Source organism: Panulirus ornatus, chromosome 46, assembly GCF_036320965.1.
Source record: "Panulirus ornatus isolate Po-2019 chromosome 46, ASM3632096v1, whole genome shotgun sequence".
Lineage (NCBI taxonomy): Eukaryota > Metazoa > Arthropoda > Malacostraca > Decapoda > Palinuridae > Panulirus > Panulirus ornatus.
In genome coordinates this window covers 1520667-1547073 of record NC_092269.1, presented here as the reverse complement: position 1 = coordinate 1547073, position 26407 = coordinate 1520667, and the positions used below count along the sequence as shown (strand labels likewise).

Here is a 26407-nt window from a genome sequence, read left to right as displayed (position 1 = left end):
CCGTTCTCCGCCGACCCAAACCGGCTGACGCTGGCCCATCCACGTGCGTCAGCAGGGCAGCTTCCAAGGAAGAGGTATTACATGAGGTGTGTTAAGACGAGGGAGGCGCGAGTGTCGCAGCTCCTAGGGGGGAAACTGTGAAAGACCAGCCTCATCATTTACCTTTTTATACTGATTTCGGGATTGTGAGGAAACAGCACGGGGGGAAATTACGGCAAGTATGGGGAAACACTGGGGTTGGGGAAGAGTCGGGGAAATACTGTAGGTTTACTGGGACAACTTAGGGAAACTTTACAGGTTTCAGTAGAGTTGGAGAAACACTGTAGGGGTAGGTGGGACGAGGTACTTTGGGGAACATTGCATGTAGGGGGAAGACTTAGGGGGAAACAATGTAGTTGTGGGGGAACTGCTCTTGTGTGGGAGGAAAGTGGTTGAGAAAGTACAGTAAAGTGTGAGGGATTGATAGTTAAGTTTTGTAAGTGGCGAAGGTACTTTTAAGTTTAGAGGTTAGACATTAAGTATTCGTAGGGGTGGTGGACTCAAATTGAGGTACGGATTAAGTATGAGGAATTAAGGTGAGGTACCCTTCAAGTGTGGCGCAGGTATTTTCCAAGTGTGGGCGAGTTACGGTGAGGTACTCCTCAAGTGTGGTTGAATTAAGGTGAGCTTTTTAAGTGTGGTGGAGTTTAGATGAGCTACTTTTTTACGTGTGGGGGAGTTGATGTGACTTACTCTTAATGTGTGGGAGCTAAGTTAAGGTGCTGCCGAGAAGTGTCTGGCAGCAGGGTAATGCCTATGTATAAGATTGTGGGGCAGCTGCTGCAGGTGTGGAGAAGTGAGAGGGGTCGCCTCAGATGTGGGCTCAGGGAACCCCAGTACCTCATGTAGTTCCCACAGAGCCCCACCCTCCATGTGTAGCCTGGAGTCAGCTCGATCTGGAAAGGAGAGCCAGAAGACCTCCAAAGTCCATGCCAGATAAACCTGGATGAAGGAGAAGGCACTGCAGGTGTGGAATACGAAGAGGTATTGCGGGTGTGGAGGGCTGAAGGTGTTACAGGTGTGGAAAGAGTGGAGTTGCTGCAGATTTGGGGAAAAGTACTGCAGGTGTGGAGTTTGGGGAAAACATTATAGGTGTGGAAGGATTTTTGTTTGGGTGGGGGTAGAAGGCAGTCACATGACAATGGCACTTTAAAACGGCCTGTTGCACTCAGTAAAAGGCAGTTCGTGCCAATTTAGCACAAGGAAGGTGACATGACTTGCCATAATATATCGGCCCCATCAGTATCTTTAAAACGTCAGGTGTGGAGTGAGGTGAGGCACTGCAGGTGTGGGTGATTGGAGTGATGAGTGGTACCCCCATATATGTGGTACCCCAGTCTTCACTCCACACGTTTAGTAACCCCGTCTCCACTATACACCTGCAGGGCCCCCCCCCCTCATCTTCACTGCACACCAGTAGTAACCCCATCTTCTCTTCACACCTACCCCAGTACTACCCCGCTTAATGTACACCACCATTACACAGCCCTACTTCGAAGCCATTCACACCTTTGCGAATTTTCCTCCTTCGTTAAATACCTGCTATAGGTAATACGAGAGTAGGGTGGTGGGCGTCAGGTGTATGTGTGTGTGTGTTGGGGTTGAGGAAGGGGGGGGGGGTGACCCTGGGAGGCGAGGCCGCGCGGGGAAAGGCAGTATAGCAGCCGCAGCAGCAGCAGTTGCTCAGTGTGCCTCCAGCCGTCGCACGGAACGCACGACATTATAAGTTTCCCTGCCTCGCGTCCTCGGGTCGCTTCAAGTATACTTTGTACAGAGAATGCCCTGGCTTTCGTTCCATGTGACTCTTTGGACGCAAAAGTATATTTAGAAACCCAGTATTCGTTGATATCTAACATTTATATTTTTACTTGAGACGTGTTATATGCGAAGGGGCAAAACGGGAGTGTTTCCGGTGATACCGAAGTGCCACAGCCATATAAACTAGTGATAACTAGAGTGAAGGACTGTGTTACTTTCAGCCTTGGCCAGTGAACGTTGAAGGCTTTTCGGCAGTTGAGCGCGTGACAGCAGCAGCCTAGCCTAGCGTATAGCAGCGCAACAAGTGAGGGCGCCTGGCGACACAGGCCGAGTACCAGAGCGGAAACTTTGAGTGTGGGAGTGTGCTACTTACATCTGGCTCATCCGGTGCCTGGAACCACCTTCCCCTTTACCCGGGCTTAAGGAACGCCCCAGGTGCTCCTACAGCGTCAGGCGACGCCCCTCGGTGACCACCCAGAAGGCCATGGTTGTGTGAGGCCAACGTGTGGTGGCTGCCTTGGTCCTGGTGATGAGCGGGTGGGACGGTAACCACTCTCGCCACCACGACTCCCGCCAGCAGCACCTGCCCGCTGCCCCCGCCTGGTGACCCGAGGTCATGCTTAGCACGGCGGGGCCACCGGGGGGTCATCCCGCCTCCTGGGGCTCCTGGGCCTCAGCCTCCACCTGTACCTCCTCCTGTAGCTGGCACTCCACATGCACGCCAGGCGAGGAGCACGCCCACCAGGCGTGGGCCAACCCCGGCACCACGCCTTGGCCCGCGGCAGACGACGCCCCTTGGTCTCTACCCGTGGAGATGACGGGAGTAGGGCGGGGTCGCTTACCGCACACTCCCACGCCCTCTGACACCGCCACCTTGGTGAGGGCGGCCAGGGCCCGCCGCCCCTCAGTCATCGCCGCCCTCCTCACCCTCCACGACATTCCCCAGTGCCACCAAAACCACCCCCGGACCGTGTCTGCCCCGCCAGAGCGAGCCCACTCCATAGACGCCGGCGCCTTCTTCAGGTACTACGAGGGGAGCGTGTTGGGCCCCGGCGCCGCCCACTGCACCCAGCCAGCCCCCGGCGTGAACGACAGCAGTGGTAACATGTGCGGAGGGCTGGTGGGTGGCCCGCTATCATCCTTTGCCGTGGCTGTGCCCACCAAGCTGGAGGGACTCCTCAAACTCTTCGCTCAGTCGCTGCACCTCGTCCTAGCCGCCATGTGCACAAGGTCTCGCCAACCTTCTCCTTTCGTATACCTTATACAGTCCTTCCGTTACAGTTTCTCGTATTCCTTATAATACCCCTCTGGTACTCTCTCGTATTCGTTATACAGCCCTTCTCTTATGTATCCTATACATCCGTTTCATAACACTCACTCGTATACCATATACAACTCTTCAATTACACTCGTATACCCAGTACATCCATTCCATTACACTGTCTCGTGTACCATATACAGCCCCTCCATTATACTCTTTCATTGACCATATACCTTATGTAATGTCTCCATTATGCTCTTATGCCTTATGCAACCCCTCCTTTATACTCTCGTATACTTTTTACTTAGCTCAATTTTATTTTCGTGTATCTTGCACCATACCTCCATTATACTCTGCTGCACCTTATACAAAACCCTCCATTATGCCCTCGTATACCTTATACATTCCTTCTGGTACACCTTATATATAACCCATGTATAATACTCCCTAACGTATTCAACAATGCAGGAGGGCTTACATTATAATCCTTGATTTGACATATTCGTACAATACCTACCTAGCAGACGTAAAGGATCGTTTACTGAGGAGTAAGATCGAGACAATAACAAGAATTCTTGTGTTGCAGGAAGGCACGACGAAAGGACCGGGAGTGTTCCGCGACCCAGGAGCAGGAACACAAGCTATACCTAGAGGAGGCGGTGCTGGAGCGCAAGATCCCAGAGACCGACCTCCGTCAGCTGGTGGAGCTACCGCCAGGGCTCGGCTATGAGGAGTGGCTCGCCTCACACAGTAAGTACATACCGCTTTCATTAACTCCTTGCCTCTCCCAGCTTAAGTCCTGCGCCGTCTGCACCCAGTACACCCACTGTTGGTGTTGAGGTAAGGCAGGGAAACCCGCGCTGGGTTCTGTTGAAAATGGAGAACCCAGATTTAGCAGTTACATAGGAAATGGGAACCTGCGTTTAGTTCTGTAGTTGACAGGGAACCGAAACTTAGTCCTTTAGAAAAGGGGGGAACCCGCTCTTAGCTCGGAAAAAAGGGGGGGGGGGAGATTCAGGCTTATTTTTCTAAAGGTTCTTCTCTGTGGCTGGAGTAGAACGCAGTTTGGAACTGCAAGACGTCCATAAAAGGCGTAACGAAGAACTAGACACGCGCGTTCCTAAATCTGCTTTTCATACCTTGATTGGTGGGTGTCAGGCAACACCAGGGTGGCACAGAAGCCAGGCGACTGTTCCAGCGTTCCAGACCAAACCCTTGAGGCGAGAACCCAACCTCTAGCCAAGTGACATTTGTTTATTATCGAGGCAAAGGTTAGAGAGCTCGTTTCACACCTATGGGCTAGCCAGCACCGGTGTTAGCCAGGGCTGTTAGCTAATATAAAGGTTACACACATCACTCCAGAACGCTATTTGATCGTATAGATTCGGGATCTGTATTACCACAGTAGTCGATGATGCGTGTACGAGTATCGCTCATGTGTCATGACTTGGCTATTGACCTGTTGTTATATCTGTTATCGAGGTACAGGGGATGACGTTGATCCACTAAGCTGTTGGTTGTAGTGGTGGTGGTAGGGAGGCTGCGGAATGGCTCGTTGCCATGTGTATGTGTTTGTGTGTGTGTCCAAATCAGGTTCAGGTAGCGACAGTACGTGTCCTCAGGTTTGTTAGGAAAAAAGTTCGTCCGTGTCATTCAGTTCGCAGTAAGTGGTGTGACGTCACGTGTGCGTTACGTAAGCCTTGATAACATGATAACACGTAACGATTTTCGGTTATATAACGCATACTAAAGCCCCTTGAGTACGACGTTACGACCGTCGGGCACAGCGGTACGATCCGTGAGCACGACGGTGCGATGCAGGGGCTCATGTCGTTACCACCCTTGAGGACGACGGTACGTTTCTTGGACACGACGTACAAACCTTGAGCATAAGTAGCCAGAACTTTGAACGGCTTAAAACTATTGTCCTGCTTAATAGCCAAATGCGCAGAATAGTCGGTGGAATATCATACGGCATAATAGCGTGTAGATTCTGGAATATTACAGCGGATAACCATCGTGCGTCCCTCCCATTGCTCGATAGACGACCAAGCTGTTGGTGGCCGCGGCCAGCAGACCCACGTAACCCACCAAAGGCCTCCTAGTTTGGTCTGGTATGAGGGAGTCGTTGTAGTAGTGGAGGGTTGACCCCATGAGCCAGTCAGTCAGCGGTAACGGACCGGCTACTCCTCCGTTCGATACCCGATGATGCCAGCAGCCAGCATATCAGCTGTGTGGTGGCTTACTATAGCCGTCACCCAGTGATTACGATTGCTAGATCCATAAGTATACCACGATACGATAGCCGGTCTATTCATACCCAAGCGTCATACGCGCAGTGCTGAAGGATCGTCAGAGGGTGACGACCGTCAGCCGCAGCTGTTATAAAGTACGCGTCGCTGTCTACTGAGGGATGGTCGCCTCAGCTGTGTTTGAAGGATCGTTTCGTCCGTCGTCTTCGACTCTAAGGCGTTAAAGATGAGTCAGAGCGCGAACCCGCATTTCGCAGGGCATAAAACGTACCCAGGGTGTACCTGAAACACACCAGACAAGAACCAAATTGTACCTTAGTAGTTTGTTAGACCCGAGAACATTGTTTAAAATAAAACCCTCAAAAGTAGCGACAGCCGACGGGGCGCGGCCGCCAAGTGTTACGACACCAATTTAGGAAACATTTGTTTTAAGCGTTTTTATTTAAGAGTATCACATGATTTTGAGGCACGTAACACTGTACAGGCTTTACTAATATTTGTTACACAAGTGACGCTACGTCGTAGTCCAGCTCCTTGACCGTGAGAAACGAACGTGGGTTTGAACAAAGGTTCCTCGTCTCAAGTTCTCATGAAGTAGTGCTGAACCATTGTTGATATGCAGATGTAGTGAGAAAGTTTACATCAAGGGAGGTGATAGACGGTAAAACTACTGATCCTTACTCTTAATTATTCCCGAGAAGTTGTCATCTTGAGTTATGAGCAGCTAGGGTAAGCAACAGACAGACACCGGGACTCTTTTGTGAGTTTTTGTCGGCTGATCATTTTTCATAATCATTCACTATTTTTATGATGATCGACAAAATACGGTATGCAATCTAGATAAACGAACATTGGTTGTACTTTGATGTATGTCTACGCAGATAAAATCTGGTTTCTGCTGCTTGGAATATAGATTATTTTCTTGATTACCGTAGCGTAGCACCTCCGTACTAACAAATTACAAGCATCTTTTTATCAATCACCGCTACGAAAGTTCAGTTCAGACGACAGAAGAATCAGGCCAGGCAACTGGAGTTAGGTTAGATAACAGGAATCCGTTCATACAGCAGGAGAGTCGGATCAGAGAAGAGTTACAAGTAACCTCTTGTTAAAGTCACACACCCTCAGATCCTGCTCAGATTTGGATAATAAATTTAGATAATAACCCCCATTCCCCGTAATCACCCGCCTTCGTAATTATTTTAGTGGCAAGGTTAGACTGTGGGTGGGGGAGAGGTGGAGTAAGGGGGGTATGAGTATGGGTTGTGTTTCACTTTAATACTGTGATTATTGATTATTATTATGATCATTATTATTATCATCACTTATTGGTGAGGAATGATATGGGTGTAATTAACGTCAGTAGTGGCAATAGAATAGAAAGATACTTAGAATTGGTCGCTAAGGTTGGAAATTTTGGGATACTATGATTCCAAAGTTGTTTATCTAAATGTTGCTTAAATGTCAACATTTACTGAGCCGCCGAAGACAGGACGATCTGAATGTATAAAGTAGACCAGCTTCATGTTTATATTTATGGAACACTGAAATAGAATTAGGTCAGTACATGCACTCGTGGCTCTTGTCAACATTTGTTGTGTCGTGTTATCGTAGATTAGCTGCGTATAGACGTGCTGCAAGGTCAAGGTATTTTATCGTCGCAAATTTCCACTCTTCATATACATTTGACTCATAGAAGTTTATACTAAACAAGTGTCATTATTTGTGTCGAAGTAAGTTATGGACATGGAAGTCTAAAATATTCGCATTTGTACCCAGTGTTGAAGTCGGGGAGGCTGAGCCATTGTCCGTGGTTAGAGGGTGGACCATGATGATGGGAGCTGGACTATATGGTCCGTTGTGGTCTGTGATACTCGACCCTACAATTATAGTGTCCAGTAAGCGGCCTTACCTCACAGAAGAGTGAAAGGTAACCATAATAACGGTTCTTTTGGTATTTTTATCATGTTGCGTCCTGGCATGTATTGCGTGATGTGACGGCTAGGCACAGTCAGCGTGTACACTCGATCGCAGGCTCATTAAAAAGCAAGAGTGAAGCGTCGTTGGCGAACTGTAATGGGGGAAAATAGAAGTACCGAGGTTACATCCCTATACACTCCCAGTAAGAGTGGGGCTAGGCTTGTATATTGCGCGTTTTGAGGAGAGATGCATTTCTCCCGATGTAGCGGGTTAATTTATTAGGATGGCATAAAGTTGTGTCAAGGAACAATGTATTTAAAGCTTCGTAAACGTCTCAGAAGCTAAGGTTATTAACCATTAACATCCACACAGAAGGAAAAAAAAAGCTCTGATCTTCAAGTCGGTAACGTGGCTGCCTCGTGCGATTGCAGGAACGTTCCCGGGGTGTACGTATGTAGGTGTACGGTGTCTGTTATTGACACCGGATACTGCAAGACGTGCGTGCCTCACGCCAGGTGTCACACGTGTGGTTGTAACTGATGCCCACGTGAGAAAAACCCCCAGACACGTGAGTGCACTGGTGGCACGTTGCATTCAACTGTAAAGATGAGGATTTTGTTATTTATGAATATTTAGCATTTAAAGCGTGATTTCATTGTACCGTTATTGATGTATGAGTACACTCTATACAGTAACTAGTGCAGGAATTATTTGGAATATCTTTCCGTATCAGTGGTTATTATCTGTAAGTACTGTGAGTCACACCTAATGTGTCACGTGCTGCGAGGAGAGCATGTTAGTGTAACAGACACTCTTGGTTGCCATGCAGTCAAGCTGAATTGTTGGTATCTCTGTCAGGACTTACAAAGATTCTGGCTACCTAAGCCCTGACGGTATGATGGTAAGGTGAAGCACGCGTCCTTTGTTTCCATTTTGTATTAAATTTGTTTGGAATCACGGCCAGGTACGTTTTCACTAAGTAGATAGTGTTAGCTGAAGAACTGATTGGCAGTCCATAAAATAGTTGTCATCTCAGGCCTCAGAATGGTTTGAGATAACAAGTGATGTGCTGCAGGGATCAGTTGTGAGACCAGTTCTCTCTACTAGATATTAATGACATCGATAATAGGCTACGCATTAAGATGTCAGATTTGCAGACAAGAAGCTGGCATTCCAGCCAAGATACTAAAAAGTTGAACGTCTGCGGCTGTAGGCTTAGAAGAATTGTTAGACATGGTTCAAAAGTGACAAATGAAATTTGATATCGATAAGTGCAGTTAAACACACCGGCAGTGAAAACAAAAGACAAGCTAAAGTGTGAATGAACGACATTCTGCTACATAACATAAAAAGTTGAGCAGACTACGCTTAAAAACGGAACCAAGAATTCGAATTTAAGTATAAGATACAAACTTTCACATCATAATTTACCGGTTTGTCCCCAACTTGGAAATGTGTGTGTGTGTGTGTGTGTGTGTGTGTGTGTGTGTGTAGTTTTAGTCGTTGTCTTTGGAAAAGATGATTCGCTGGTTGAGAAACATATGGTGTGAAAAGTGTCCAGACGGTCTTAACGTACTTAGCACATGAGGGAGAACACGTAAATGTCATTTGATACCCACATTCAGTATTATGAAACGCTTCGACGGTCTTGATCTTTGCAGCAACGATTTTGCATTAGATCAGCCTAATTTCAACCGAAATTTTGGGATACAAACTCTTGGGTAAGTGGTTTATTTCGATTGAGGCAAGTGCTTTTAATTGAACTGTTACCTTGAGGATGGAATGATTCACCAATGAGCAGTTTAGAGCAACACTACATTACAAAGAATAAACCTCGCTGTCAGGTCCACGACTAATGTTATTTGGGCCAGCGTAAAAAAATAAGATATACAAGCATTTTTCTGTTTTCACTCTGCTTTTCTACTCTGCTAAGCTTTGTGCTTTTGATAACCTCTTTCACAAACAGTCTCGAAAGGAACCAGTGATCACGAGCTGTTTACAGTCTTTTTATATGTCGTCATTGTTGCATTGTTCCTTTGTTAGACTGAATAATGGAAACCTGAAAACGGTGTCATATGATACAGATTGGGTAGCACAGCTGACTTCTTGCGGGGCTGACGCTCTAGGTAATGGAATCAGATCACACTTGATTGCAATGCCACAGAGTGGGCGGTGGTCAGTCAGCAACAAGGCTGGTCTTGCGTGTCACTTTTCACCAGGGTTGTACTTGACAAGTGATTCTAATGTCTTTTTCAAGCCACAACGTGCTTAAGAGTGTGGATTATCCGATAAGAAAGTTTTATCGTTTAGGCATCATCGTAACTTTTGAAAAGGCCTTGATAGTAGTGACAACAGAGAGGCTGGGAATTCCAAAAACATTGCGCTCGCTCCTCCCACACTGACCAGATGCCAGTTTTCATCGCACGGTCACCAGTCGAGTCACCAGTCGATCATATTTACAAGCTTTTTGTTGCAGGATCCCTCACTGTTTGCTTAGTCTGGATATATATATATATATATATATATATATATATATATATATATATATATATATATATATATATATATATATATATGGAAGCATTACCGTTCTCATTTTAACTCTTCACCCCAAACATTGTTTCAATTGAAGAATTCACTGTCGCAGATACTGTTGACATTTGTGGGATAAAGCATATAATTAGTATATCATATTTCGTTGTAGGAATTACCAGGAAGCTGAATTAAGGTTAAGAGCATGCTTTTGAGCATATTAGTCATGTATGTAGGAAACGCATGAACCAAAGCTTAGCCTATTCGACACGGCATACTTAAGCAACATTTTCACTACCTAGACTATAGTAAAATTATACCGAGACTATAGTAAAATTATAGTGTTTAAGCTTCGCGATGATGCCGCAATAAATGGTCTGCATATTTTCATTAAAGAAAGAAATACATGGGAGTGGACTAATTAAGCTCGAGTAGAGACACCGGATGTAAGGGGCCAGTGATTCTGTGCCCAGTTTAAGGTTGCTTACAAAAATTATATTTAACCTTCCCTAAACTGTTTTTTGGTTATGCCTTTATTCTTTGCGAGTTATTGGTGAACTTTAGTCTGGAGCGTTCTTAACACATGTATTTGGGACTTTTTAGAAGTAGTAAAACTGATTTAGAGTTTGTTGGCGGTATTTGCATAAGAATGTTGGGGAGAAAATTGAGGGGAGGGGGTCTGGTTTGCCCGGGACCATTGATAGCTGTGATGGGGAAGGATTTTGAGGATGAAATGTTGTTGATAAAAAGGCTGTGATGGACGCTGGTAGTAGTGATGATGTTAGAAGGGATGCGAGAGGTAATGGTGGTTGCATGTGGTGGTGGTGACGGGGGGGGGGGTGCGGTTGGACCGTCAGTGTCACCGGAGACTGGGCTAGGCCACAGCCCAGCCTCAGCCTGGCCTCACCTCCCCACACTCTCCTGCAGCATCTCGTCAGAGATCCATCTTAAGTATTACTTAGCATCCCCACCTGTAACTTTAAAGCTTCTAACCAAAGTATATGTGATTCTTAAGATTTGTCTGCTTATTTTGCAAATGTATATTTTGACTCCAAACGGACTAACCTTTTGAACTCGTAATTTTAATTCCCACTTAAATCTTGAAAGAGTTATGGTTCTCTTTAATGATTAGTTTCGAACAATTTGTCTTTCAGTAGCGAGCACGTGCATGTAACTTTACATTTAGAATATGTATGAACAAATGCGTTGGACGTTAATCTTATACAACAGCCCCATCACTAGGCCAGCAGGCGCCGTCGGTCGGGCGTTTGGGACCTTGGGTTGGGTTAAACTCATTCATCCTACTGGACGGACAACCTTGTAGGGTGTGGTGAAGCTGCAGCACCCTACACCACCATCTCCTCCCATGTCCTTTGTTCAGCTTTCAGCAACGATCTGTATACTCCATAGGTGTAATTTTGGGTGGCAAGATACTAAAGGCTCCTCGAATCGTAGTTTTAGAATTGGACATTTAAAATCTTGAGCAAAACGATGCGACCCTACTGTAGAGCACGACATTGTAACGCATAGGTTTGAGATCAAACCCTTAAGGGTCTGGTAACAGGCAGGCCATTGTAGTCAAGGAACGTATCGTCATGCGGTTGGAGGTTAACTCAGTTTCACAATACACACTTGGTGAATCCATTCATTTTAAAAGCTAGCAACCGTTCCACTTGTGGTATGCAATGTTACGCAAGCAGCTGTCCTACCACACCATACATGGCCCTGGAAATATCTTGCTAAGGATATGGGAAACAGCATATTTAGAGACGGAAGAGATAATGACCGGCAGAGTGGGAAGAAAACTTGGCGATATTGCAATTTAGGGAGAGGATCGTAGCAACACTTGTTGCCGGACCAGAGCCTAGCTGCAGCAATTTCCCTAGACGAGTACTGGCTAGCTATATATATATATATATATATATATATATATATATATATATATATATATATATATATATATATATATATGAATTTTCTTAGAATGCTTGTTTTCGGTTCGCCTAGTAATGGTTCAAGAAAACAGCTTCCCATAAGGCACTGTGTGCGTACTTAACGGAGCTTGTTGCGTTGTAATTGAAAATATATTGTTAGATCGTGCCGAATTTGCTTGTTCTCTGTGGATTTAATTAACTGTTTAATGTGCGTGTAAATGTCAGTGAATGCTATTGTATAATGAGAACTGTATGTCAGCACCTTTCTTGCCAATTATTATGGAAGGATAGAGTAGCAGTGCTTCGTAAATAATGGCTGGCTGCTGCGTGTTGCGGGAAAACGTGACTCTGGCTCTTTTTCTTTCCTCTGCATTGCGTTTTGTTACCGCGGGTACATCATAGTATGATGTAGGCAGGGCTGGTGGTTGGGAGGAGGGTAGGGTAGTGGTGGTTCCCTGAGGGGTGGAGGGAACTAACGGCTTTACACCACTGGTCGGCCTTGACGAGTGCCAGGCCCCCGCTGACCGCCGCCTTCCGTCCTCCCACGCCACACCTGACGTTACACACCGTACTACACACCTGACACTGCAAAACACGTGACACCACACTACTCATGACACCATCTCTGCACACCTGTCACCATACGTGATACTCCACCTCTCAGTACGCTAGGCATGAGACCACCTTTCACTACCGATGTAACACCACATGCGTCACACCATCTCTTACTACACACCTGACATTGAGGCGTATAACTTACCACCACCACAGCCGCGTCTCTTCCCTCATGTGACCCCTATACACCAGTGTCAGTACATACCTGTGACTACACACACCCTACACTGCCCATATGTCGTTAGAAATGTCCCATACTTACTTTCTGGCAACGTTGGTATAATCTCTGAGTATCCTTGACCTTCTGGTGATCGTGCACCTCATGCATCCTGCATGATGCGTCAGTACCTTCCTCGGTATTGAACTCCCTGAACAGAACGGTACGACCCTTGGGTATGATGGCCTGGCCTCTGACTTGACCCTTAATGGTCAGGTCAAAGGCCAGCCCTTCGTAGCCCAATGATTGCACCGGCTTGCTCTAGGGGGTTATTTGCTCCTTTCCAAATTACTGACTATCAGTACGGTGGGGCATTTTTCCATGCCCGATTGTTGTTTGCAAGGGAAGGGCGTCATTGCCTACATAGTTTTAGAAGTCACGGTGGTTAGAATAAATTGGCGGTTGGGACTGTAGCACCGTGTGGGTCATTCCTAATTGCAGCATGTTACCCTCACACTGGCTGGATTCTAGTTTAAGTATTATGTACGTCGCTTCCATGAAAATTTAAGAAAATTATTCATAATTTCTCATAAAGACACGGATTTATTTCCTAATTTCATAATTACTTAAATGGACTTCGAATAAAGTTTTGTATTTCATCAGAGCGTTGGGGTATATGATGTGCGAGGCGTAACTCAAGGTAATAGGCTGAATTTACTGATGTTTCAGTAGTCTTGTTCACCTCGGCAACTCGAGGGTTGAGTGTGTGGTGTAGCATTCAAGGTCGATCTATTTTTAGGCTATGGATAGACATGAGAAGACGAGCTTCTCTTCTTCCTAACAGTTATGTGATGCCGGGCAGAGGTGTTGGCCGGGAATTAAAAAAAAAAAAAAAAAAAGCCTTTGTGAGATCGTCAACTTTCGAGAAACTTGTGAGTGAAGCCCTAAGATTTGGTGAGGGTATATATTTAAAACCGAATATTTGGGTCCTGTTTTAACAAATTCGACGAAGAGTTGTCGATATGCAACACGTGTACTTTATGGATTGTTGTTCTCAAGATTTTTGTATTACATTAATCAATGTGGTATTAATTCATACGTTTAGCCTTTTCAAACCTATCTTACACTTTGGCCCTTTTAAACCTGTTGTACCATACATTTAGCCTCGCCGTCTAAAGGTACGGCCTTTATTTTAAAGCCTTTTTTCATAGTATGAAAATTCTGGGTATATAGAGCGTATTGATTTTCAATAATGATCAGGCTATAAAAAGTAAGAAACTTTCTGTGTCAAGATCTAAACAAAGAATGTCAGCTTAATGTTGTAAAAGGTATGATTGATTCCGAAAGTTCAAATGTTCAGATATAGGAAGGTATGAACCACACCGAAGCGAAAACTTAAAAGTAAAGACAGATAGGGTTGAGTCACACCGAAAGCTCAGGCAGGAGCTTGATCTTTTACGTGATGATGAAATTGTGTCTGGAAGTAAAAGCTGTCTTGGGTCAAATCTACACTGGCAGTGTCTAGAGTGTCAGTGTGCTAACATAGAGGTTGTCACAACATACATAGGGTAGAGTCAGCAAAGAGCTGCTTTGAGGTGAACAGTGGGAGATGCTATTGCAGTAATTTGTCTTTAATTAAAACAGATGCCTTTGGTCAGAGCCTTATTTTAAACTACAGAAAGATACACTCAGCATTTTATAAAATGACCTGACTTATACGCAATAGTAAACCTAATAGTTGACATTGTGATAAAGGTTAGTAGAATAATTTGCTGATCTGCTGAAATGAGAGGTTGAACCAGAGTGGCTGGATGGATATTAGCCGGATACATTTCCCAGTGTTGTGTATACATCAGCAAAGAGTAGTAAAAAAAATGTTAATCGTTACAGCAGCTGAATGCTTGGATTTAAATTGAAGTTAGATCAAGATTCAAAAAAAAATGTCTGGTGAGTGATGATAGACGGGAAACTAGTCGGTTGTTGAAGCAAAGTGACTATAGCTGTTTATTGGTAAGGAAAGGGTCAAGACCCGCCTGTTCCCATGAAGAGAATATGTCCGGTGCGAGAATATGTCCCAAAGCAAGCCCTGTCAAATCGTAGAAATGCAGTAATAATACAGCTGGAAGCTAAAACTTGTGATATGGAATTGATGCACACAAGCTAAAGCTTATGACATATGACTTATAACGCACCTGAAAGCTAAAGCCTCAGATGTGTAACAGTGAGTTATAACATTGTGTTTGACGCCGCGTTACGGCATACAGAACTAGAAGGTAGAGGCACGCCCCGCAACAAGAGGACATTTGACCACCAACTGCCTGATATGTTGATTGACAATTAATTATCTGTTAATCCCCATGTGGACAATGGTAGGACTCTTATACCCCAGCACTACACCATTGTCTCCAAGGGTTGTAAAGTCAAGTTCACTGGTGGTAAAATTTTCTTTTCTTTTGGGGGCTTGGATGATATCAAGGTAGAATCGTAGTAATGTACAGCAGTTGAAAAAAATAGTATTTGAAAACTATGGGTATCTGATATACGTCCATTTCAATGCGGACGTGGAATGCCAATGATAATAATTTGGTTGATAATAATATTGATCGAAGAAAAAGTGATACTCTGCAGTCTGAAAATTTGCCTCACGCACTTCTTTAAACAAACCTCTGGACTCCGTCTTGGCTCGCTATACGAAGGCTTCAATCCCTTGAGCACAGTGGTGCGACCCTTAGGTATGACATCCTGGCCTTTGACATGATCAGCAAGGGTCTTGGTCAAAGGCTTGGCCAGGCCGTAATACCGGTACTACGGTCGTACCGTTGTGCTCAAGGGTCGTTTGTACACAAAGACCGTAAACTTGTTACTCATGGAGTTTAACAGAATGATTCAGAGAAGGATACTTGAAGGCATGGTGTGATGGACAAAGATCCCGGATCTCTGGACCGATCAGCCAGTTGCTATATACTAGGTAGGACATTAAACACCATGAACTAACAAGTTAGTATTTGTCTCGCTAAACTCTCTATAGGACATTCACCGTTGAGGGTATAAATATTGACAGCCCAGGATTGTATTATTGAAATATAAATGAAAATCATACAATAAAAAGATAATTACGAACTAAGTGACCCTTTGAAAATATATTTTTAAGGATAGGAGGATATATGCCTGATGAACCAGTAAAGGAAAACCTAGATTGTGTAACTGCAGACCCACTAGCCAAATGGTTGAACCCCGCCTGTGTGTGCGGAACAAACTCGTGTTTTCCTGGTGCACTAGGATGAATCAGAATAGCAGCCATGACTGCCAGCCAGACCAGTCTCATATATCATGACAGAATTACAGCATTGAATGGTACTATTTGTATTTAAGAATGGAGCTTCATATCAGATATTTCCTTCCACACATTGAGTAAAATCTTTTATGCCATTTATGCTACAGCAACTGTGCCTCAATGTATGATTCCATGGTTTTTATGAGCATAAAACTCCCATACGTTAGTGCCCTTTCACCTGCATATATTTGGGTACTATCGCTGCCTTTTTTTCTTGCAGCAATTGATTTCTTCCAACACATCAACCTGCTCTACGGGACGGTGTGCGAGTATTGTACGATGAGTGGGTGTCCTGACATGACAGGACCTACCACACGCCAGTACCTTTGGTTCGATGAAAAGGGAAAGAAAACGCGAGTGGCAGCACCCCAGTATGTTGACTACGTTATGACCTTCACTCAGAAGACCATAAACGATGAGTCAATCTTCCCTACTAAGTTTGGTATGTATATACTTTCAAAGTTGTGTGTAAGATTACATTCTGAAATATTAAGAACATATGCTTGAACTTTACTAACCCTGTGAATTTGAATACAAGAGTTTCATTGTAATAAAACTGTCTTGATTTATCTGTTGACAGTAGAAAAATAAGCTTTGATACAGTAATGGCACTAAATACAAGAGATAGTGACTTGAGTAGGAGTAATTTGAAAGCTTGGCTGGGATATTTGCTATTAAATTTGTTTACCTCTTGTTAATGACAGTTCCCCATTCATCTCATCTCATATTGTCATAGTAATCAGTGATTGTAAGTGTGGTTTATACATAAACCCTCGTATTTTCCCATAAGTTATTGCTTAAATTACTTTTTGTTTAGAATTTAAAGTACAATGTAATGTATACAAGTATACCACAATGAAAATTGATTCCTAAATTTGTTAAATATTCATTAGAAAAGAAATGAGTTTATGGTAAAGGATGTTAAGGTAATAACACTTTTTAAAACAAAGTGTATGAAAGAAGAAAGGTAAGAGCAAATGTGAATAAGAGCAAGGTTATTAGGTACAGTAGGGTTGAGGGACAAGTCAGTTGGGAGGTAAGTTTGAATGGAGCAAAACTGGAAGAAGTGAAGTGTTTTAGATATCTGGGAGTGGATTTGGCAGCTGATGGAACCATGGAAGCAGAAGTGAGTCACATGGTGGGGGAGGGGGCGAAAGTTCTAGGAGCGTTGAAAAATGTGTGTAAGGCAAGAACATTATCTTGGAAAGCAAAATGGGTATGTTTGAAGGAATAGTGGTTCCAACAATGTTATATGGTTGTGAGGTGTGGGCTATAGATAGGGTTGGGCGAAGGAGGGTGGATGTGTTGGAAGTGAGATGTTTGAGGACAATATGTGGTTTGAGGTGGTTTGATCGAGTAAGTAATGAAAGGGTAAGAGAGATGTGTGGTAATAAAAAGAGTGTGGTTGAGAGAGCAGAAGAGGGTGTTTTGAAATGGTTTGGTCACATGATGGAGAGAATGAGTGAGGAAAGATTGACAAAGAGGATATAAGTGTCGGGTGGAGGGAACGAGGAGAAGTGGGAGACCAAATTGGAGGTGGAAGGATGGAGTGAAAAAGATTTTGAGCGATTGGGGCCTGAACATGCAGGAGGGTGAAAGGCGTGCAAGGAATAGGGTGAATTGGAATGGAATGATGTGGTATACTGGGGTCGACATGCTGTCAGTGATTGAACCAGGGCATGTGAAGCGTCTGGGGTAAACCATGGAAAGTTTTGTGGGGCCTGGATGTGAAAAGGGAGCTGTGGTTACACTGCATTATACATAACAGCTAAAGACTGAGTGTGAACGAATGTGGCCTTTGTTGTCTTTTCCTAGCACTACCTCACGCACGTGCAGGGGTAGGGGGTTGTCATTTCATGTATGGCGGGGTGGCGACGGGTATGAATAAAGGCAGCAAGTATGAATTATGTACATGTGTATATATGTTTATGTCTGTGTATGTATTTATATGTATACATTGAAATGTATAGGTATGTATACGTGTATGTGTATATGTGTTTGTGGGTGGGTTGGGCCATTCTTTCATCTGTTTCCTTGCGCTACCTCGTTAACGCGGGAGACCGACAAAGTATAATAATAATAATAATAATAATAATAATAATAATAATAATAATAATGATAATAATAATAATGGATTTGTATGTAGCATTTATGGATCTGGAGAAGGCATATGATAGAGTTGATAGGGATGCTCTGTGGAAGGTATTAAGAATATATGGTGTGGGAGGCAAGTTGTTAGAAGCAGTGAAAAGTTTTTATCGAGGATGTAAGGCATGTGTACGTGTAGGAAGAGAGGAAAGTGATTGGTTCTCAGTGAATGTAGGTTTGCAGCAGGGGTGTGTGATGTCTCCATGGTTGTTTAATTTGTTTATGGATGGGGTTGTTAGAGAGGTGAATGCAAGAGTTTTGGAAAGAGGGGCAAGTATGAAGTCTGTTGGGGATGAGAGAGCTTGGGAAGTGAGTCAGTTGTTGTTCGCTGATGATACAGCGCTGGTGGCTGATTCATGTGAGAAACTGCAGAAGCTGGTGACTGAGTTTGGTAAAGTATGTGAAAGAAGAAAGTTAAGAGTAAATGTGAATAAGAGCAAGGTTATTAGGTACAGTATGGTTGAGGGTCAAGTCAATTGGGAGGTGAGTTTGAATGGAGAAAAACTGGAGGAAGTGAAGTGTTTTAGATATCTGGGAGTGGATCTGGCAGCGGATGGAACCATGGAAGCGGAAGTGGATCATAGGTTGGGGGAGGGGGCGAAAATTCTGGGAGCCTTGAAGAATGTGTGGAAGTCGAGAACATTATCTCGGAAAGCAAAAATGGGTATGTTTGAAGGAATAGTGGTTCCAACAATGTTGTATGGTTGCGAGGCGTGGGCTATGGATAGAGTTGTGCGCAGGAGGTTGGATGTGCTGGAAATGAGATGTATGAGGACAATGTGTGGTGTGAGGTGGTTTGATCGAGTAAGTAACGTAAGGGTAAGAGAGATGTGTGGAAATAAAAAGAGCGTGGTTGAGAGAGCAGAAGAGGGTGTTTTGAAATGGTTTGGGCAAATGGAGAGAATGAGTGAGGAAAGATTGACCAAGAGGATATATGTGTCGGAGGTGGAGGGAACAAGGAGAAGAGGGAGACCAAATTGGAGGTGGAAAGATGGAGTGAAAAGGATTTTGTGTGATCGGGGCCTGAACATGCAGGAGGGTGAAAGGAGGGCAAGGAATAGAGTGAATTGGAGCGATGTGGTATACCGGGGTTGACGTGCTGTCAGCGGATTGAATCAGGGCATGTGAGGCGTCTGGGGTAAACCATGGAAAGCTGTGTAGGTATGTATATTTGCGTGTGTGGACGTATGTATATACATATGTATGGGGGTGGGTTGGGCCATTTCTTTCGTCTGTTTCCTTGCGCTACCTCGCAAACGCGGGAGACAGCGACAAAGCAATAAAAAAAAAAATAATAATAATAATAATAATAATAATAATACTGGGGATAGGGGAGAAAGAATACTTCCCACGTATTCCCTGCGTGTCATAGAAGGCGACTATAAGGGAAGGGAGCGGGGGGCTGGAAATCTTCCCCTCTCATTTTTTTTTTTAATTTTCCAAAGGAAGGAACAGAGAAGGGGGCTGGGTGAGGATGTTTCCTCAGAGGCCCAGTCCTCTGTTCTTAACGCTACCTCGCTGAGGCGGGAAATGGCGAATAGTATGAAAGAAAAGAAAAGTAATAATAATGATAAACAAAGCTTTCTGCTTGCAGTCATTTAACATTAAGTTGACATGCAGGAAAGTTAAAGAAACATTCCTCTTTATAGTATGATCCTCTACCAAGAGCAATTCCTGTAGCCAAGACATGCAGGAAAATTAAAGAAACATCCCTCTTTATTGTATGATCCTCCACCAAGAGCAATTCTTTCTGCTTAGGATAAAAAATATGTGATGCTTTGACTTGCATTGATGAAAAGCTTTCTCCATATTCTTTCCATTAACTTAGTCCAGTGCAGGTACTATATAGAATACTAATGTCCATGATTTCTGTTTGTTGTGAAGTAATTATGCCAACCCCTCACAATATGTTTAGGTCAGCTGTTGCTGTAAAGTTTCTAAGAACTTAAGATTTTTGTAAATACTTATCATTATCTCTAATTTTCCAGTTGCATTGATGTAGAAATGTTTTAATCAGGTCATAAACAATCATACCTTCTTTTCAGGTTATAGCCAAATATTTGCTCCTCAGGTATTTTAATACTGAATAAGCTCCTTTGCATTTTCAGTTTTTCAAGTAATATATGCCTTAAAAAATTTTGCAGGTGAAAATTTAAAGTCCATACAAATATTTTTTTTCAGCTAAGGGTTTTCTTATGGTAGGATATAGGCAGAAGTTACATGACATTATATCTAAATAATGCATTTAATATGAATGCACTTGACTTTTCCTTAATACAGACAGACTTCTCGATAATTATTTCATACTTTATGCTGTTATTTCCCAGTAATTCCATTGTTTATAGAAAAATAACATGCAGCTTAATAAGTACTTAACTACTTGTGTATGCTTCCACTCAAGCCCAGACTACACTTCCTATCTATGTATTCTCCTGCTCCTCGAAACTCGCGGGACTTTTTCTCTAAAGAAATCCAGTACATCAGCACAAGCACTTAATATCTTACTGGGAGAGAGCCTGGAAAATTTGAAACTGACACACATAGCCCCACTTCATTAAGGAGGAATCAAAGTAGTTACCAAAAAAACATCTGTTGCATTGGCATCACAGATCATTAAAATTTCAAGTGTAACATGATTTTTAATTGCTCAAATAAATGGAATGAAAAACTTAATTAACCCAGGCAACTTGATTCCTATCTCAGTTGCTAAATCAATTTGATAAAGTTGTAGAGACTCTGGAGAACAGTCAGAATGCTGAAGACTTTAACAAATGTAACACTGATGTCATTGCACAAAATGCTGAAAATAGGAATAACTAGAAAATGAGGAAATTGATACCTTATACAACTCCTAAACAAATGGATTATAAGATACAAGTTAAGCCCTACTGTTCTCAAAGGAAAGATACTTGCACCTCATATTTTTTTTTTTATATTCCCTTAACAGACATAGCTGCATATGCAAGCCATAGACGTTTGCAGATTATACCAAAGTAATTGTAAAAACCACATGTCGAAAAGAGAGATTCGCTACAGTCATAAATTGAACACTTGCACCGAGTTTCAGCTACTCAGTTAAGGGGGAAGTGAAAAATTTTAGATGTGTTAAGTGCTGAACACAAACACCTTCAGTGAACACAGTTGAGCAACCATTGCTCCCACAAAAAAAAGATGAGTCTTAGATCTTTCACAGACTACTCTGATACTTCTTAATGGCTACAATTGAAAGCACTAAGGATGTACTCTGTGGAGTGCAGGGAAGTAAGGTATATCATGGAAAATCTTGGAAGACATGGTTCCCAGTCTGTACTTGAAAATAGTTAGATTTTGGTACAAGCTTGGAGGACATTATCACTGGAATCAGAAGTTGGTACAAGTATATTAAAAGAAAACATTGTAAATATCATGGCCCTAGAACTGTTTAATACAGTGTCTTCAACATTTAGAAATATGGATTGCTCAATGTAAAACTTGAAAAGAGACCTGGATGATACCTACAGGGTGAGCCAAACTATTCTGGTTCTGGAGATACACAAGTCTGTGAGTTGCAGCCTCAAAAAGCCTGACTAAGCAAAGGAATAACACTGCTACTTTCATAGTTTACCAGTCATGGATGAATGGAATATGATGACAGGATATGGTTAATGTAAATTGAAGATATATGAATGTTTAAGAGATGGGATGCCACAAGTGTAAAACTCCCTTCCCATGCAGTGCAAGTAGGTAATTGCATAACAGTGTATGAGGATCAAAGAGCCTGCAAAATCATCTTAATCTACAAGATTACTAATGCATGCAAGCTTCCGTTCTCTTTTTTTTTTTAGTCTTCCTTTCAGGCACACTTACATTCCCATCACTCTGATGCTGTTATCTAACTGTTTTACGCTTTTATTTATCTGTACCGTTTTACCCTTTTATGAATCTCTGTGAAATCCTTCACAATCATTAACCCAGTGTATTTAGATAGATTTAATAGGCTATGCTGAGTTAAAGATATGAAGATAAGATGAACCTTGAATATATTAAAAATTCTTGTATCATGTCTATTGTACGTACTCATGTAAGGCTTTCTTTTTCAGAAAACGACTTTCCTGTTTCTTTTGAGTCTATTGTAAAGAAAATCCACCGGTTGCTGTTCCATGTGCTGGCCCACCTGTATCACAGCCACTTCCGTGAGATGGTGTTGCTTAACCTACATGCCCATCTTAACTGTATCTTTGCGCACTTCATTCTCTTCAATGATCGCTTTAGACTCATTGATGAGAAGGAGACAGAGATCCTACATGATCTTGTTGTGGCCCTAAAGCTTCACCCAGAAAGTGAATCATCCACCACCTCCAGTTCTACAACCACAACCACCACCACAACCACATCAACCTGTAGTCAAGTAGGAGGTCCTGACTGTAGTGCTAGTCCAAACACAAGCAGCTACACTACTACTACAGCTGCAACATCTACCACATTATCATCTGATGGAGACTGTGGTAGTTGTTCCACCCCTCAGGAGCAACAATTATCATACCCAGCAGATGTAACCACAGTCAGCAACAATAGTAGTAGTGGATTAACACCAGCAGGAGACACGGCAATAGGAGGGTCCAGTCCGCCACTCCTGGGTACAGAAGCAGTGCCAGACACACGGCCATAGTAATCCCTCGAGCTAGTGAACCAATGTATGCAGGTACCCTGGCCTGGCCCCCACCCCACGCCCACTCTCCATGTGTGGGTGGTGGGCACACACTGGTGCAGCACCTTAGCCTTATCCGTGTGTGATGGTTTCATCTGTGGGTGGCAAAGAGGCCAGGCTGGGGTTCCTAGGGATAATGTTGTGTACATATGTGTTGTAAAGTCCCTAGATCATAACTATTGCTATAAAAATACTATTTATATTTATCCTGCGTTATCACATGAGCACACATTCACCATAAAGTGCATTGTTTTCACCTAGACTCGTGGAGAGCAAGTCAGCAAAGGTGAACACATGGCCATCAGCAAGCTTTTAAGTAGATGCAAAATGATTGTCAAGAAGAGTTTGGATGCAAACTTTATTCTTGTGATTTTAGTGGTATTTGACAAAAAAATATTTTTATTATCAAGTTGAAGTTTGGTTTGTCTGATAAAACACATTGGTGTTTGGTTCATGTTCAGGTGCTTGGCAGGGAATTATTTCTCAAAACTACACTGATAAGTTTTGTGATATTAAAAGAAAATTTCCAGCCAAGTTTCTCCTTTTTCTTGTTGTGTAAGTAGGCTTCTTAAGTCCTTACTAGTCGACATGTGATGTGTTTCCTGTTAGTTTTCCATATGCAGTACAAACTTACCCAAGAAATGTTTTAGTTCTCTTTCTTTCATTTGTATTGTTATTTGAATTTGGTTTACACTGAGAGCACAGAAGCATTTATGTTTTATTAGTTACCAGTACACGTTTACATTACTTTATTTCATTGATAAGCACATTTAATTCTTTTGTATTAAACTGTTTCTTAGGTATCAAGAGAGGTCTGTTGTACCTTTCTTTTATTGAATATGTACTTAATTATAAAACAAGAAAGGGATTGATCATAAGGAAATTACGTTCATTGAACAAAACCTGCTAAGAATTACCTCAGCAATTGTGAAGCATAAGACATTGTACTGGTTAGCTTTAGCAGTTCTAGAAGAGTCATGCATATTCTGAATAACAATAGTATCTTCCCAAATAGATAGATAATTAAAGACAATAGGTCGATATCAGCGTTAGTGGGATCTGTTACACTGCAACTCCAGAAGTGGTCATGTTTGTGTGTGGGGCTTGTATAGTGTCCAAGATATGTGATTAGAATGTTATAGGGAAAGGGAGTGATAGTATTTATGCTTATACAATAAATATGTCTGTAGTGGAAATGCCATAAACATGACCACTGGGACATTGAAGGGAATAATGACTCCTCTGTGATTGAAGCCTTTTTTATTCGTGTATTTGATCAAAAGCAATTTTTTTTTAAATTCATCATATGGTTCGTGACTCAGAAATTCTGTAAGAAAAGTTTAGTTCATCTAGCTGTGTACTCTGTCACATTATTTTACTGATAATGAGAGTTCTTCTGTGAAAAGAATTTCCCCTGGAGATACAGTGGCAACAAGCACAACCTGATAAACTTTTACTCTCCCTACCTTCCTTTACTTCCATAACTAAACTACTCCTAGACCAGGCTGTTGCAGGGAATTTATTTGTCCTAGTGAATTATGTACTGTGTAATAATTTATTTTTATCTTGTTTGATAGCTTGAGATTAATTCTAATCAAGATAGATCTTGCAGGCAAGGATTGATGGAGTGATACGCTGAATATAGTAGACTGTATATGCTGATGTTGTTTGCCTAGTGAAATATTATCATTGATGATAGGTATATTCCTTTATCAGTTTGACTGAGATGTATATAATGCAGAGTTGTTATGGTGATCCTAGTGGTAAGAAGAGTCGCAACCTGGTGTGAATATTTTGGAGTGTTAGGAGCAAGCCCCAACATTAGTGTGCTTCATAAGTCCAGGGCAGCTCACATCTCTCATGCATATTGCTATGGAAAGACAGTTAGCATATCATACACTGTGAATCTGTCTTCTTCAGCTTCCCAAAGCAATGTTTGCAAAATAAAAATCTGTTATAGATTGTGATAGGTGAGGCAAGTTTGCATTAGAGAATTGTTGCAAGCCTGAAAAGGCAGCAACATTACTGCAGAAGCCACTAAGGGACACTCACCATCTTAGGCTTCACCTTGCTAAGCTTTATGACTCAGGATTGGACTTCCCAGAGTTTTAGTTTACCACCAGAGTTGTGGCACTAAATTTAGCAGACAGTATGTTGGAGGAAAAAGTAAACAGTACTTTTCCCTCCTTCCACCTAATGGTAAAATCCCTATATCTGAGATATTGATAAATTTTATAAAATCCTGTATTCTTATGATGATAAACCTTTATTGTCTTTCATCTACATGATACAGCTCTTTGTTGGAACTGTTAACAGATTCATATGATTTGGTCGTGATGGGTGGTAATGAACCATTGTCAGGGCCACATGCCTTCCTAGACTTTCTGTCATAGCTACTGATTTTACTGGTAAAGCATTGTGGCTTTTCAGTTTGTGAATCAATGGCATTGTCACTCTTGCTGTATACGGCAGTTGACAAGCATTTTACTTGTTCTGACTTCCTCGTGATATGTACGGAGTGTGTGGAGAGACAAGAAGTGGGTGATGGTGTAGGGTGATGGCATGGGCACAGCAGTAATGTGAATATTCTGTAGCTGTGGTAGTTATGGTTGTGTAGTACTGAGAGTTAGGGGGGTCAGAGCTGTCACCCACACCAATAGCAGACCAAAACTAGTCCTGCCACCCTAGTGAATGAGCCAGTCTCTTTTCTGCCATGTGTTATTTGTCCCACATTATGGCCTCCCCCCGCCAACACAATGAGCTGCAGGTGTTCATGTGCATTTGTGTGTGACTGTTGCAGTCCTCACTTCATCATCAAGCTTAGAGCACCAGTGAAATTTCAACCACAGAATGATAGCATCTCAGAGGTGTGAAGCCCACTGGGCATAAGGTCTTTAGAGTCTACACATAGGGCATTATTGATTAAAAGTGGTGTAACTCAACAGCTGGCATTCCATATTTACGCATAACTGCTTCCTGTTGCTCTCAGGGCTACAGGAATATGTAGTCCTAGGTTGGGTGGGGATGACTGGGAAATATCACTTGATCCTTGAGCTTTAAGGGTAAAGGTGAAATAAATGATTACTGGGTGGGATTGGGAGGGAATGGGGTGGGGGTGAGGGGGAGGCTGATAAGGGTCACGCCTGAAGCACTTGTAGAGAGCGGCGCGTGTGTCAGTTATTCCTTGTGATACTCTTGATCCTCTATGATCAGCTTAATGAGACAGGAAATGTTTTAAGGAATAATTATTATTGCAAAAATAATAAAAATAATTTGCACTGATAAAAGCGTTTCATATCCGAACCTGAATTGCAAGGAAATAAGACTAGGGTCACTATATTGACCTGGCAGTGATCTCTCTATTTACCTATTTTTATCACTGATGCCTGTTCCCAACTGGAACTCTCTGAAGGGGGTGGCATGGGCATTGAGTATAACCAGTGAACTCCAGTGCCACTTCTTATCCTTTAGTGCCTCACCCTTAACTGGCCACTGGTAAAGGGCAAGGCTAGAGTTTGCAGAAATTTCTGCTAACTAATGCTCCAGCCTAAATGTTCCTCCTATCTATTGCTTCAAAACAAATTCCAAAATTATTTTATGCCCAAAACAATGCCATGCTAACAAGTATACCTCAATGAATTGGGTACCTTTGCTCTTTAGCCAGTCGACAGAAATGCACAGCAATTCTGTATATAAATCGGTGCAGGTGCACAAGGCCCAAGACATAAGGCAGGCCTTTAACCACTTATGACACCATAAGGGGAATTCTA

At 42.8% G+C, this 26407-nt stretch overlaps 1 protein-coding gene across 1 annotated transcript; it reads left to right on the top strand.

Annotated features, from left to right (window-relative positions):
* The first annotated feature begins 1726 nt into the window (after positions 1-1726).
* On the top strand, positions 1727-25924 carry LOC139763045 (uncharacterized). Its single transcript, XM_071688606.1, has 4 exons — positions 1727-3027; positions 3645-3808; positions 16023-16244; positions 22030-25924. Exons 1-4 carry the CDS (start codon positions 2414-2416, stop codon positions 22596-22598), a joined length of 1569 nt encoding a protein of 522 aa, XP_071544707.1. The 5' UTR covers positions 1727-2413; the 3' UTR covers positions 22599-25924.
* The last annotated feature ends 483 nt before the right edge of the window (positions 25925-26407 follow it).